General features: G+C 37.1%; 3 protein-coding genes across 3 annotated transcripts; all 3 read left to right on the forward strand.

Annotated features, from left to right (window-relative positions):
* The first annotated feature begins 1,956 nt into the window (after positions 1-1,956).
* Positions 1,957-5,305, forward strand: LOC18601458 (uncharacterized). Its single transcript, XM_007032400.3, has 8 exons — positions 1,957-2,320; positions 2,585-2,765; positions 2,860-2,954; positions 3,288-3,393; positions 3,622-3,839; positions 3,995-4,037; positions 4,162-4,415; positions 4,788-5,305. Exons 1-8 carry the CDS (start codon positions 2,142-2,144, stop codon positions 5,197-5,199), a joined length of 1,488 nt encoding a protein of 495 aa, XP_007032462.2. The 5' UTR covers positions 1,957-2,141; the 3' UTR covers positions 5,200-5,305.
* Positions 5,306-5,572: 267 nt separating this feature from the next.
* Positions 5,573-8,110, forward strand: LOC18601459 (uncharacterized). The gene is made up of 2 exons (XM_088805580.1): positions 5,573-6,722; positions 6,813-8,110. Exons 1-2 carry the CDS (start codon positions 5,859-5,861, stop codon positions 7,884-7,886), a joined length of 1,938 nt encoding a protein of 645 aa, XP_088661706.1. The 5' UTR covers positions 5,573-5,858; the 3' UTR covers positions 7,887-8,110.
* Positions 8,111-11,349: 3,239 nt separating this feature from the next.
* LOC18601460 (Tetratricopeptide repeat (TPR)-like superfamily protein) lies at positions 11,350-14,922 on the forward strand. Its single transcript, XM_018118822.2, has 2 exons — positions 11,350-14,114; positions 14,311-14,922. Exon 1 carries the CDS (start codon positions 11,596-11,598, stop codon positions 13,720-13,722), a length of 2,127 nt encoding a protein of 708 aa, XP_017974311.1. The 5' UTR covers positions 11,350-11,595; the 3' UTR covers positions 13,723-14,114; positions 14,311-14,922.
* Positions 14,923-16,007: the final 1,085 nt, after the last annotated feature.

Consider the following 16,007-nt stretch of genomic DNA (forward strand, 5'->3'; position numbering starts at 1 on the left):
ATATTTTATAAATTGTCTTGAAACGAAATAACGATTTTGAAAATAGAGTAATTGGAGACCACTGATATGTTGTAAATTTAAAATTGAATTAATGGCTTATGTTATTGTATTGGCATGACTGGCTGGGCTGTGTTTTTTATGAATTGTATGAATTGCTTTATTTTACCCTTGCAGGCTGGGTAGTAATATATTAGCTCTGTCATGCTGCCAAAATTTTATTGTATGGTGGGTTTGACTTGCTGCAGTGGGCTGGGTTCTGTGGACTAGCCTATTAGAGGGGCACTGAATCCTGTTATATTTTTACCTCGGTTGGAGAGGCGAGTAGGGTAACTCCCGAGGTATAACTTTAAAGTTCACTTCACGCCAAACCACCACGTGAAGGGGAACTCGGCCAACGCCAAGGAACGACTATGTTTTCAAAATAAAAACATGACTTTCTAATAGCCTTGGCGGACTCAGTTGGGATAGCCCTCGGCCAAGGTATCCCAAATAACTGAGTATAATAATAATTTTTGGCATGAGTCAAGCTTTTTAAGAAATTCATAAGCCATACTGATTACTTGCTTTAAATAAATTGATTTCATTTGGTTGAAATAAGTTGAAAGATGATAAATTACAGTTTGATGAAATGTTTTAATAGTCTCATTTTACTCGACTTTAGATATTTTGAGTGATGTTTGTTTACTCACTGGGATTTTATAATCTCACCACCCTCATTTCCACCCATTTCAAGCTCAGAATAGATTGTAGATAACTGATATCAGTGAGGATTACAGTTGAACTTGCCACATCCAAAGACTGTAGGTTCATTTCTTTTGATACTTTTGGTCATTCGTGGGCCCACATGTCACTGTAAATTAAATTCTATACTTTGGTTATTTGTATTACGGTATGTAAGAATTTATTTTGCTTTTACGCTATAAAAATTATTTATGCAGTGTTTTTAAAATATCGTTTTATGTGAAAATTGAATGTTTTATTTAATATTTTTATTTTATTATGACAGTCATAATTCCATTTTAAACGAATGTTTTAGACATCCAAAATTATTTTTGATTTGAAATATGTGTTTTCCACTTACATACTATATTTTTAGATGATTTTGAGATTTTTGAGATAAATGACCAAAATACCCTTGTGAGATGAAAATTATTATTTTATTTGTTTAAGTTGGAAACAGTTTAAAATCTTTTAGAATGTGGTATTTGGAAACAATTACCCACAGGGGAAATGAGAAGTTGATATTAAAGCCTTGCGGGGTTTCGGTTGACATTCCGGGTGATGAATGTCGATCGAGACGTCGCGGCGGTTGTCACGAGCTCGATAGGAGTTCCGAGTCGTGACACATGAATTCCAAGAAAGTAGACAAGTTTAAATAGATTCGCTTTACCAATAATCTTGCAGATCCTTTTACCAAATCATTGCCAGCATCAACATTTGAGAAATTACAATATGGCATTGGAATGCAGCGAAAGATTGATTTGCCCTTAGAGTGGCAAAGTATCAATTACCTTAGAAGGGGCAATATGGCTCAATTGAGGGGAGCAATTATGAATTTAGTGCACTACAATCTTTTTTCCTTTTGTTTGATTTTTATCTTATTAGGTTTTTCTGGCTTAAGGTTTTTAACGAGGCAGTAATAGGACATCTAATTAGGCCACCAAAATGGTGTTTCGTTCAAGAGGAAGTATTATGGAATATGGATACATCACACCACATAAAAACAATTCAAATTAAAGTAAATTTGATAAATGATAAATATATTATCCATATTCTAAATACTTCAAGATTTATTTATATATGGATATTATTTAAGCAATAATGTGAAATTTGTTAATAAAATAATATAATTTAGAGATGTATATTATGATAGTTATTGATGACTTCAACCGTAAATAAGGTTACCTCATTCCCATTTGTATCACAATTAATTTTTTTTTATATTACAATTATTTTTCATTCCAAGCATTGTATCAATAATACATAAATCTCTCATTTCTTCGGGTTTCCATCAATTCTTTTACAACAACTTGGAGGAAACGTTTCTTGTTTAATGTTTCTCCAAATTAGAGGAGTTGAAAGTGAAGTAAAAGCTTCTTCCTTTCCCCAAATTTTGATTCTATAATTCAGAAGAAAAAGAAATGGCGGCGCCACCAGCTTCACCGCAGCAAGCGGCAACAAAGATCACCGATTTGGACGAAGACTCATTGGCTCACTGCGCCGCCTACCTTAGCCTTCAGGACCTCTCAAACCTCGCCATAACCTCCAAATTCCTGAAAAAAGTCGCTTACTCCGACTCTATCTGGCTCCACCGCTTCAGGTTTCTTCGCTTGGAAGTGTTTATGTAAATCGCATTCAGTAACAAAAGTAACTCCAATTATGAGTCTTAATTTTAAAACCGAGGATATTTTTTGAGGCAATTATTTGCACGCTCGAATTTCATTTTCTTTATTCTAAGTAAAATCAGACTGAAAAATAGATTCCAGGAAGCTGTAATAAAAGAAATTTAAGAATAGATGAATATATTCATATTTTTCTTTTCATTTTTAGGTGGATTTTTATTTTCTCTATTTGATTGTATTAGGGAGCGTTGGCCGCTGGAAATGCTATCCAGCTCTTCATTAGGTGTGAGGAAGGCCTATTTGGATTGTCGTACCGCATTGCATCAGCTTAAATTTGCTGATCCTTTTGTTCTGGACTTGTATACCGAAGCAAGCCATTTCGACCATATACTTCTCGATAAGAACGATATAATCTTTTCTCAAGTATGACCTCTACTGATCTTAATCGTGTTTTTTATTCGGTGATGCTTTGTAATTTTTATCGCCATTTGAGAGCTTACTTAACTTTGTTTAGTAGGGTTCTGTGATAAAAAGGATGAAAACCGACAGCTTTTTGAGTGGAGGCACGCTTGTCAGAATGAGTGATCATAATGCAAGAATTACATGCATGAGGTGAGACAATCTGATGGATTTCCTTGCAGAATAACTGACCTTGTCTGTGGTTCACTACAAAAAGCTAGTAGTACTTGTATCGAGATATTAATGCATATTTCTTCAAATCGCATTCACAATTTGGAGCTTGACTTTCTTGATTATAATTTGTTGTTGTTCTTGTAATGTTTTGATTTCCAAGTTTAGCATGCATGACTAACTAAAGAGTTCACATGCTAAAAGCAATATGCTTATTTATATCCAAAGTGTTTCATGGATATTAGTCATAAAAGGGGGTATATTCATATGCAAAAGCTATAGTTGTTTTTAACCCATGAATTCATTGGTCTGCAGATTGTTTCCACTTCGTGAAACTTCTTTAGTTCGAAGTGAGACACAAAGAGAAGAAAATGTTTTGGTAACCTCAAGTTACGACCACTCGATTCGTCTATGGTGGAAGGTATCACACCAAGCATTGTCGTGTTTTTTCCATTTCAACAGAGTTAAATTGTTAGCCTGTGATTCCTTGCATTGGACTGACTAGGAGGGCATACATGTTATAAACAATTTCTGTTGCTTCTTCATTAGTACTGGTGTTGTGTTTGGAGTACAAATAGAATGCTCAGCCTATCTATTTCTTAGCCTCTGTTGCTTGTTGAAATATCCTGGTTGCATGCTCTGTTTGTAGGGTGCTTGCCAACGATGTTTTAGAGGTCATAATGGTGCAGTTTCCACATTGTCAGATAAATTATTAGGTGATGGTGGTGCCAAAGTAATGGCAAGTGGTGGGGAAGATGGTACTGTTCGCCTCTGGTCCCTTAGCTCTAGTGGAAAACGTGGCCAACAAGCTTTAAAGGCTACACTTTATGGGCATCAGAAACCTGTTACATCAATGTCAGTTGCAGGGTATGCATTCTTTTTCTTTGAGAAAACTCTCCTTTTTCCTTCACTGTTAAAACTTCTAACAAACACTTTTAAAGTTTAAGTTGTATATTCTTTAAACTTTGATTTATAGTTTCTTTGGTTATAATCCATAGTTGATTTGTTCATAATTCTTCCAGGCACAGAACATCCCTTTTGGTGACCATGTCAAAGGACTCTAAGGTATCTTATTCACAATTCCTGTTGAACATTCACTTCTTAACATCACCTGATTTTTAGTTTTCATGATTCCACTTAGAGATTTCTGAATAGGTGTAGTACTATTTCACCATTCTGTGGTTTACAGGTGAGAGTTTGGGATACAACTACGTCATCAGCTATTCGTTCTTCATGTTGTGTAGGAATGACTTCTGTTGCTGGTGCACCAGTGGACATGAAATGCCATGAAGCCTTGCTCTATGTTGCTGCTGGTTCTTCTGTTGTGATAGTTGATTTGAGGACATTGCAAAGGGTCCACACTGTAGCAATATATCAACCAAGATTATACTCCTTTGCAATTATGCCCTCAAAATCCTTAATCTGCACTGGGGGATTTGGCAAGTAAGACCTTTTCTGATGATGAATCCATTGGCTTTAATTTTCCCTTCAAGTGGGTATTATTGTCTAGTAATAAAAATTGAAGTGTGGATGGAGCAGTCCGTTGTTAGAGGATTGCTTTCTTTGTTTTTACCCTATGAACTGTACTACTTAAGTGCTGTGTTTTAGACAACAAATTAGTTCATCTGAGGATATATGGGCTTGCATACTATCTTCCTTCATTTACTACTAACAACAGTTAACTTTTATCTATTGTGAGTAGGTCTTTCTCTGATTGAAAGTTTTCCATTTGTTGAAAGCAGTTTAGTAGGAATATCAGATTTTTAAATCTCTGTTTGTTAAACTAATATTAGAAAGTGTACATTTAATGCACAGAGCAATGCTTTGGGATATAAGGAGAGGCCAGGAGTCGTCAAAACCAGAAGCAGTTGCCGAGTTGGATGGTCATATCGGTTCAGTGACACTATTACACATGGATCCATATAAAATAGTTACAGGAGGGCTGGGGGATAGCTTTGTTAATGCTTGGGAAACTGAAACAGGTACGAAAGCAAATTCTTTGCTTTGTAATCACCCAGAGCTTGGGAGTGCCAATATCAGGTGTTCAGCCATGGCTGTAAATGCATGTAGCATTGTTACTGCCAGTTATGGTGAAAGTCAGGGACTTGTTCGTTTTCAGGATTTCTCCACTGCAACTCGTCCTATTGTAGAATATGATAATGATCAGAATGTTTCAAAATTTTGGGGTACACAATCATATAATGATTCTGACGGATGTGATGAATGATGGGCTTGTATCTCTTATTCCAGCATGATTTATATATATATATATATAAATTTAGCTGCTATCAAATCCTTTGGTATAATCAGATTATAGGGGAGTTTGATTTTCTTATTTTCCGATATTGTTTCAGTGGGAATATTAGTGCATTATGTAAAGCATAAGCGTTCCCTTAGGAAGAAGAATGAGGTTCCGTTGATGCTGTACTCCGGGGTTATGATGGAAAAGTGGTTTGAATCCATGGGCAGGTTAACTCTGGAAACTTGTCCTGACATTGCTCATTGACAATGGTAGACGTCCCTTGGCTAAAGCGAAATGGCAAAATTTAACATCCGTCCTGCCTAGCACCTTTAAAGCCTGCTCTGAGCAGTGGGCTTCCATTTGGGTTATGCTAGTCATAATTGACTTCATTTCCTCACTACTGTTACAAAATATTTATACCAACAACTTCACAAGACTGCCATTCGAAAAGCCACCCACAATTAGATGTTGTATTCTTCCCTAGTCTAGTCCACTACGCTGAGCTCAGTCACCCTCGCCACTCACCAAGACGAGATGACTTTGCTGGATCCACACCAGACTGTCATCCATCTCATCTGGCAAGGATAGAGCAATTCTTCCAAGATTCACCGGTCAACAACCCAAACCACCCTCCAAAATAAAAAATGCCCACGGCCGCCCTCCTCCTGATCCTCCTCCTCTGCACCGCCGCAGTCCCCAGCACCTCCGCCCCAATCCTAGGCCTAGACTCCTTCCTAACCCACCAATCCCACCTGGACCCCAAATCCACAAACGACCCCTTCCCATCCCTGGCTTCTTCCCTCAAGAAATCCCTTGCCGCCTCCGGCCCAGGCCCTCTCCCCATCCCTTCCCTCATCTCCGACCTCCTTTCCCTCTCCCTCCCAATACCTCTCCACATCCGCCTTGTGGGCCCCACCTTCTCTTCCTCCTCCCCTTCCGTCCTCAATTCCTTCCTCCAATCGTCCCTTACTTCCTCCCATTTCCACCTCATCTCTTCTTCTCTGTCCTCCCACTCTCTTTCCGTCCGTCACTCCCTCCACCTAGACATCTCCCTTTCTTCCTCCTCCCTCGTCTCTTCCCTGTCCGCCGCCCTATCCTCCGCCATCTCCTCTACTCCTTCCTCCCTCCGCTCTCCTCTCCTCTCCGTCCCATATTCCACCATCGACCCCATCATTTTCCGCCATTTCGACTCTGATAAAACCGACAATTCCCTTTACATTTACATTCTCAATCTCGGGCTCTCCTCGAAGCAACCTTACGCTTACTCTTACACTCATTCTGACTCTTCCGCGGGCTACACCAATTGCTTAGGGACCCTTTGGACAGGCAAAAAAAGGTATCTTTGGATTGATCTCGGGGCTGGTCCGGTTGACTATGGACCGGCCTTATCCGGTGATGGGGTACTTCCAAGAGGCGAGTTTCACCCTTTAGCGGCCTTACATGGAAGACCCAAATCTGAAAAGGCCTTGCTTTCGGAGTTGGCTTCATTGATATACAGTGCTTATCAGGTACTTGTTGTTCCTCCTTTGAGAATTCCTGTTCATTTTGAGAATACTTTAACTGTTCAGTTTATTCATGTTCACGCTTCTGAAAGTAAGGATTCAAGCGGTTTGGATTGGAATCAGATTATAAAAAAGTTTCATGATGAGGCAAATGATGGTGAATTGTTGTTTGGCAATCAGACTTTAGAGTTTAAGAGGTACAGTGTTAGGTACGAGGAGTGTTCTATTTGTTCTTTTGCGGTTTCTAGGTCTATCAATTCATATACTTCGAGGTTCCTGTTTGATAATTATACTTTAATTGTAAGCGAATATTTGGATTCAAAGCGTTTGCACCAGATATTGTCTGATTCAGCTGAGGAGTTTAGGAGGGTTGCAGGGTTGCCCGAGGAGGAATTGGGTAGCAGGGTGCTTCCTATTTATGTGTTTGATTTGGATTATAACACCATTTTGTTGCTTGATCGGTATCATCAGTCTGTTGCATTTAAAGATATGGTTATCGCTGTTAGGACAAAGACTGCTCAGACTGTGAGTGATTACAGTTGTAATGGTCGTCATGTTTTTACACGTACGAGGGAGCTGGAGAGGCCACTTGTTGGTTCACTTTTACAGAGTATGTGGGGAGTGTCACCGACTCATTTGTTGTGGAGCCCTACGCATAATAGTACGCTGGTGGATTACTCATGGAGTGTTGGTCAGACACCTTTTGGACCATTTTCGGAGATTTCCTCATTGTCTTTCGTGCAGAAGGATGCAGCTCGGAGAAATTTTCTCTTGACGTCATTGAATTACAGTATAACAAGTGCTATCGATGTTCTTGAATCTGTATATGCACATGGTGGGGATAGAAATCTCCTTAAACAGAATCAGCATGTTGAGTTCATACAGAGGTGGCACTTGTTCAGGTATAAGCTGGACAAAGCGGTTTCTTCTTTGTCACATTTTGACTTTGAGATGGCATTCTATTACATAAGGTCCTCAGATCATGATCTTTATGCAATGCACAATCTTGTATACACTGCATCACAAGAAATTGAAGCGTCACTTGTTTGTTTCAAGGACCCACCATTTCCATGGGCTTCACTATCATTTTGTGCAGTTGGTTTCCTTGCTCTCTCTTATGTTTATGCAAAAAGAGACAAACTTTTCAGGAACAAGAGGAAGCAGTTTTGAAAGTTTTAATGAAACAAAGTTTGTATCATTTGAACATAGTAGAGCACATGTATTTCTGTCAGAGATGTAAGTCTCAAGATTGAAAATTAGTTTTAGTCAAGAATTACTTAAATGTTAGGGAGAATTCTACTTTGTTACTCAAATTTTCCCAACCTCATAATCTCTCGACTTATGCTATATTTCCATTGCATGTTGGATAAATGTCAATTTTATGCACTTTCTTATCTGCTTGTTTCCATGTTTATTTTGGAATGAAAATATACATTTATTGTGTAACCATGCTTGTGCTCTTGAAATTTAGTATAGGTAGTTAGAAAATGTTAAGGTTTTCGGCCTGCTGCTGACGTCCTTCAAAATACACATTGAATGCTATGTAGTTTTATAACCAGATAATGACTATCTATGTTACAATCTTTCTGGACCAGAAGTTTATAGTTTAGTGCTGATACGAAGGCATGCGATGTTGGATATTCGTATGAATCATATAATTGAAATGAGATATGATTTTCAGCATGGAATATGTATGAAGTGTGTTCTGCTGTTTTCTAGTTCACGGCACATTTGCATGTGACAGATAAGTTAGCCTCTGTCTGGAATTGAGATGAACTTGTCACCATTCTCTTTTACTTCCTGTTGGTATTGAAAGTAGAAAATGTCAGTCAGCAATACTTTAGACCACGGGCTGATATACAGAATTATTTAATTTTTTGTTGTTGTCTTGTTGGAGACCCAAAAATCTTATCTCTCACTCATCATCTGTTTGTCCATTCACCCATTCATTCATGATCTATGTTTGAGTCACAATGATATGATTCACCTATGTTGCTAAGATTTGGGTGTGAATGGTAAAATGTCTTTTAGTTGCATCTAATTTCATACTTAGTTGTTCCTTACATGTGGAGGGTCATAGTCAATAGGCATAACCCACTTTGAGGAGTTGTATATGTGTCTAATATGGGTACTTCATGAAAATTGATAGGTTGCAGGAGCAACATAGAAGTCCCTAGTGTCCAACACCAATTCAAAGTAGCATTAGTCTAGATATAAATTGTATTTCTTTTTTGTTTTTTTCTTTTTGACCATTTGTTGCCACAGCAATTGCTCCTGCTTTTGTGGCTGTTTGTTGGGGAGAATGTGTCACAGACTAAAGTTGGCTCTAGCAATCATATCATGCATATTGACAAGGTGATGGATTTGAGCAACGACCCGATTCATTACTCCACAATATTCTTGACCATGACAAGTTCTGCAAGCTGCCTTTTGCCTGCTTGCCTATGTGAAAACCTTAGCTTTTGCCTTGGTGTACAGTCCAACTGCAAATAGACTCTGCAATTAATTCTTTTGCAGCTCATGCCGCAATGTCCTGATGTCAGCCATACTTTCCCATAGAATAGCTTACGCTGGTCTTCGTTTTGGCGCAACATTTAATTAGTGATGTCTTACTTGTTTGTGCATTTCTGCTTGTGGAGAGAGAAGTAATGAATAAGAAAAACATTGCATGCTATCCTATGTAATATGGATGAAAAACGAGTAGCTCCAAGTTTAAAAACCCAACGCCCTCTCTTTCTCGGGATCGTGGGGGAGTGGGGAACTGGATTCAACCCTTTTGAGTTTGGGGATATAAATATGCAAGGATCAGTGAGTCATAACATCCTAGTCCGAGATAATTTCTTTTCAAGATGCAGGCAGGTGTCACGTGTTTGTGTTTTCAGTCTAAAAATATGGCTAATCGGTGGAGAAAACTCTTTATCTATAAATTTAAGATTGATTTATTTTATTTTTTACTGATATGGGATGCATAACACAAGCACTTAATTTCGAGCTTAAATTGTAATCGAGAATTGGCTCAGTAATTGAATCAAAGCATTTGGTTTAGTAGTTAGTGATTGGTGTATAATGTTTGATTCGGTTTAAAGGTTGGTACATGATTTTTTTATTTTGAAATGGGATTAGAATTTTCTTTTCCTAAATAAATAAGAAAAACCGTTTGAACCTAAATTTATAAAGCTTCTTTAAATTTCCATCATTTTAATGAATTAATTAGTGCTATGGAAGTAAGCCTTCTTACTTACTAGTTTGCATTTAACAAGAGGATAAAGATATCCCACCCACGCCTAGCCAGCACAAATATCGTTAAAATGAGCAACCCCATAGTGTTAATAGCCTGTACCGACTTACCAGTGTTATTTAACGGGCCATGTTGGCATAGCCTGTAGAAAGCTAAAGGCATTGATAGTTTAACGGCCCATTTTTTTATTACATTTGTTTTTTTTTATAAAATACTCTCATATTTTTAAATTTTAATCAAAATTTTAAGTGAGTTTATTAGTTTTCAAAATAGATCTTCTATCCTCAAAGTGTAAACACCGTTAACAAAAATTATAAAAAACTAAAATATCTTTCTTTATTAATTTAATCGATATTTTAGTCTTTTAATAATCAATATTTTTCCCTAAAAAAGGGAAAGGGAGCATTGGTATGTTCACCCTTCTTTCTAATTTTTTTCAAAACAATATAATAATTAATAAAAAATATATAACAATAATTTTTAAAATTAATAGAGGATAAAATTATCATGTTAATATTGCTACATTATCAAATTAACAAAAACATTAACTATTGATTAATGGTTGAACCCATGCGTCCAATGGAAGATATTTTTTTGGGATTGTTCATTTCGAAAACTAATGGATTTACTTGAAATTTCGATTAAAATTCGAAAGTGTGTGAGTAATTTTTCCTTTTTTTTAGCTTTTTACTTATAATTAAAAATTAAGATAACATATCCCTACTATTTAGGTTTTGATCAAAATTACACGGAGATCCATTAATTTTCAAAATTGACATTCTGTCTCAAATGTCTAAATGACGTTAATGTTAACTATGAAATGTCTAATATGTTTTTTTTTTCTTATTTCCATTGTTTTCTTTCTCTCAAGTCGATTGATGATGTCTCTTGCACTAGTCGATCACCCATCTCCACCTTGTGTTCTCCTAAAAAGCACCAGATCAGTACTCCTTGAGAGCACTAGGGCGCCCATAGGAGCCCTAAATCGAACTCTCCAAAAGGAGTATCGGTGCTCTGTTAAAAAGCCCGATTTGGAGAGCATCGAAGTTCCCAAAGGAGTGCTTCGCTAAGGAACCCAATCTGTGGGTTTTTTATAAATTAATAAAAATAATAAAATTATAAAATCATAATTTTTAAAATTAATAAATAATAAAATTATCTTTTTAATATTATCACGTTATTAAATTATTGAAAATACTAACAATTGATTTGTTGGATTTATATATTTAACAGTAATTTGTTTTTGAATAGAGTGTTTATTTTAAAAATTAATAAAAATTTTTAAAATTTCGAATACAACTTAAAGATGGATATTTTTTATTTTTTCCTTAAAATTAATATATTGGGTTAAAGTTTTCAAAAAATAATGTGTCGTTGGTATCATGCGTTAGGAAAGATATCTGGTATCTGGATCTTATGTCAAATATTTCTTTTCAGTGTGTAACGGGGAAAAGGTAGAGGGGAGCATTGATTTTGTATATAGCCATTTGGGTTGCTCTAATTTTGGTGCTAACATGTTTCTGCATTTTGCTCTTCTGTGCACCCAAAAAGTAAGGCATTCTTTTAAAAGTTAAGGAAAACTCGAGACTGTCAAGGCACCTGGAAGAAAATCTGAAGTTGAAAGAGATAACCAAATTACAGATGAAAAGGAGGCAACTCTTGGTCAATTTATTCAAAGCATGTAACGATGGGAAATCAGCAGCAAAATTACACTCACTACTTCTCAAAACTGGGTTTTCCGATGACAGTTTTTTCACCACAAAGCTCACTTCTATTTATGCTAAATTTACTTCCATTGAAGAAGCTCAGAAACTGTTCGATGAAATGCCTCGAAGAACTGTTTATCTCTGGAACTCAATTCTTAGAGCTTATTCTAAACAAAAACAATGGAACAAAGCTTGGGTTCTTTTCAAAAACATGATATCTAATGAAAAAGGTGACAAAAATGAACCTGATAATTTTACTCTGTCTATAGTTTTAAAGGCTTGTGCAGGGTTACAGTTGCTTCAACAAGGGGAAATTTTACATGGGTTTTTGAGGCAAAATGAAAAGGTTGGATTGGATTTATTTGTGGGTTCTGCTTTGATTGAATTTTACTCAAAATGTGGCCAAATGGGTGATGCGTTGAAAGTTTTTGAAGAGTTTGAGAAACCTGATGTTGTTTTGTGCACTTCAATGGTGAGTGGTTATGAGCAGAATGGTTGTTTTGAAAAGGCTGTGGCCTTTTTCTCAAGAATGGTAACGGAGGAGGGTGTTGAACCGGATCGTGTAACCCTTGTTAGTTTAGTTTCTGCTTGTGCTAAGTTGATGAATCTTAAGCTTGGAAGGAGTGTACATGGTTTTGTCATTAGGAGAGGGTTTGAAAATAATTTATCTTTGGTTAACGCATTGTTACATTTGTATGCAAAGACAGGTGTCGTGGAAGTAGCGGAAAATTTATTTAGGAGGATGGTAGGGAAAGATGTTGTATCATGGAGCTCAATGATTGGTTGCTATTCTCATAATGGGGCTGCTGTTGAAGCATTGCGTGTTTTCAATGAAATGATCAACCAGGGATTTCAACCTAATGCAGTTACTGTTGTTAGTGCACTTCAAGCGTGTGCAGTTGCTTGTGATCTAGACAATGGTCAGAAGATTCATGAACTTGCAACTAAGAGAGGTTTTGATTTAGAAGTCTCAGTTTCCACCGCTCTGATTGATATGTACATGAAGTGCTTATCACCTAATGAAGCTGTTAATGTCTTTAGAAAAATGCCTAGGAAAGATGTAGTCTCCTGGGCTGCTTTGTTAAGTGGGTATGCTCAAACTGGGATGGCTGACAAGTCTATAAGGGTCTTCAGAGATATGCTATCTAGTGGAATCCTACCTGATGCTGTTTCTATGGTAAAGATTCTTGCTTCTTCTTCAGAGTTAGGTATTCTTCGTCAAGCTGTATGCCTTCATGGTTATATTACTAGAAGTGGCTTTGATAGTAATCCTTTTGTTGGGGCTTCTCTCATAGAGTTGTACTCAAAATGTGGTAGCTTAGACTATGCAATAAAAGTATTTAAAGGAATTATAGATAAGGATGTTGTTCTCTGGAGTGCTATGATTGCTGGCTATGGAATTCATGGAAAAGGGAGAGAATCATTAAAGTTATTTGAACTGATGGTCAAGGGTTCTGCAGCTAGACCTAACAATGTCACTTTCCTCTCTATTTTATCTGCCTGTAGCCATGCAGGTTTGGTTTTGGAGGGGATTGAAATATTCAGTATGATGGTAAATGATTATGGACTGGGTCCTACTTCAGAGCACTATGGCATAGTTGTCGATCTTCTAGGCCGTACAGGAGAATTAGACAGGGCCATGGACATTATAAACCGAATGCCAGTTCCAGTTGAGCCCCATGTTTGGGGTACCTTGCTTGCTGCATGTAGGATTCATCACAATGTTGAGATAGGAGAGTTGGCAGCAAAGAATCTTCTCTGCTTAGATTCTAATCATGCAGGTTACTATATTCTATTATCTAATATATATGCTGTTGATGGGAAATGGGGTAATGTGGCAAAAATTAGAACTCTAATAAAGGAGAAGGAGTTAAAGAAGATGTTTGCACAGAGCATGGTTGAGATAAGGAATGAGGTCCATAGCTTTGTTGCTGATGATAAATTTCACCCAGAGTGCGAAAGGATTTACGAACTACTAGGAAAATTGGATTTGACAATGAGATTGCAACTAGAAAATATATATGGAATTTCTGAAGCTTTATTAAATTTTAAGATCACCTGAATTCATCCACCATTGAGATATCTGCATGATGGGTAGCCACCAACAATATTGTAAGAATAGGATTTCAGATCGAAAGTAAAATTTAATGGTGATTTAAATGATTATAGCATGGAGTTTTTGAAGAGAGTAACATAAAGATATCTTCCAGCGGCAACAGCTGCAAATGAATTCTGGATTTCTTCTGCATCTGATGAAATTTATGTTGATATCTTGATCCAAACATGAGGCCTGTGACAATGCCATGCAGGAGCCTTATTTATTAACTTCCTCTCGTACTTCAGTTTAGGAAATCTAGAATTCTGGAAAGCCTAGGTGCCCCTGTTTGGTGTGGTAGTATAATCCTTGGGCTGACGAGCACAGAAGAGCATGGAGCTTAAACCAGCACTTTTGAGGTACAATCCCTTGTGATTTTTTGCTGTTCTTATGCTTTGTGTATGGTTTTAATTGTTATGTCGTTACAGATTTAAATTGATTTCAAGATTTAGAATCTTTCATTATAAGATATATTGATGCATCAATAATTGAAGATGGGAGTAACTACTGGATTCAGTACTCCACTAATTTTCTTGATCATGACTTATTCTGCAGGTCTGCCTCCTGCATGCTTTGCCGATGTCAAAGTCCTTTGCTTTTGCCAGGTCACGTTCAGCTGGTTTACAATCCAACTTCATTTAGACCTGTGAAACTTATTCTTTGTGGTTCCCATCGCAATGTCCTGATGTCAGCTACAGCTTACATCCCAGAGTATAGCTTATGTTGGTCTTCATTTTGCCGTAACAGGTAAATTGTGATGGTGTATTTGCTTGAGGTGATGGAATTAAAGAAATATGGCTCAAGACGTTGCACGGTATAGTTAGTGAAAAACGCGTGGGCTAAGTTTAACAAACCCACCACCCTCTTTTGTGAGGGGAAATAAATGTTCACCAATCATGGGCCATATGCAAGCCCCCAACTTTGGGCCCCAAACAGAGAGAGAGAGAGGGAGAGAGAGAGAGAGAGAGAGAGAGAGAGAGATCAACAATAATCCATGCACTCATATGTTTTTTGTCAAGTTATACTGCAAAATTGTTGTAAAATAGATTGCCATGTTTTCTTTACCCCCAACTTGAGGCTGGTCTTGTTGTGGGATCGCTCAAGGACCTTGATTGCTGTTCCTTTTTTCTGGAAACATTTGGGATATTAAAAATTCATCTTAGTACATTTGTGTATCAGCCCACGTGATTGAGTTTGAGCTTGTAATTTAAGGTTCATCTCTCCACATTTTTACTTTGCTAATATTTCTAGATTCCTAGGATACAGCAAACAAAATATATAGCTTGTTCCCTCAACATCCATCATCTTCTTGACCTCTTCATTATTCCTTCTTGATACAGGTCAGCTATAAGCCCCCTCTGTTACACCGTTAATGAGACTTAACCTGGAATTTCAGACTAATATTTTATCATTTAATATACAACGGGACTAACAAGATGACAAAGCATCAAAATTTTCCATTGGATTCCAACTATGATCTCGTTGTAATTTGAAAGAAAGAAGAAACAAAAATAGACAAGAGTGCTGCCAAAGTGCTGCAGCAATGAAGAAGTGCATTGATGGAATCTTTGGATACAAATATATATTTGAAGCAACTATATACTACTGTTTCTGTCACCTTCAAACATGTCCAAAACATCTTGAAGATATCATTTTAAAAGGGTTTGCACATGCCAGCTTTTTGATTTTTTAACTTGTACCATACCAATTGTTTATATAATGTATCCACCATTAATCTTTTAAACAAAAAGTTGGCACAAAACATTGAGGAGATATCATTTTAAAATCTGTGCACACGCTAGGGTTTACGGCAACCTGTTATATATCCTTTGTGGGTTAAGTTTTAGTTAAAGATGATGTTTTTGTTGCATCGATTGAAAGGAACCTCACGTGGAGGACAATTTGCATGTATCATTGGACGAAGCCTCCAAAATAGCTAGGGTACATGCAGCAGCAGCAGCCCCCTTATTGTCTGATCAATTGTACGAAAAATCAGAAACAAACATGTGGTGAGAGAGCAATTGAGACAATTGGCTTCTTCCTATTATTGGTTTGTGTGTGTACATTTTGTTGCTTCCAATCACATGCGTTCAAGTGGCTCCTTGCTTGGTTTCAGGGAAATGATCACTGCCTGATTCACTTAATTTCCCTCTCAGAATTTCTCTATTATGTTTTTGTGTTTCCTTTTTCCAAATCATTAAAGGTTAGCAATTGATCGGTTTGATCGATTCGGTTCATCATAATTAAAGATT

The sequence above is a fragment of the Theobroma cacao genome, chromosome 4, assembly GCF_053813885.1.
Source record: "Theobroma cacao isolate CCN51 chromosome 4, ASM5381388v1, whole genome shotgun sequence".
NCBI lineage: Eukaryota > Viridiplantae > Streptophyta > Magnoliopsida > Malvales > Malvaceae > Theobroma > Theobroma cacao.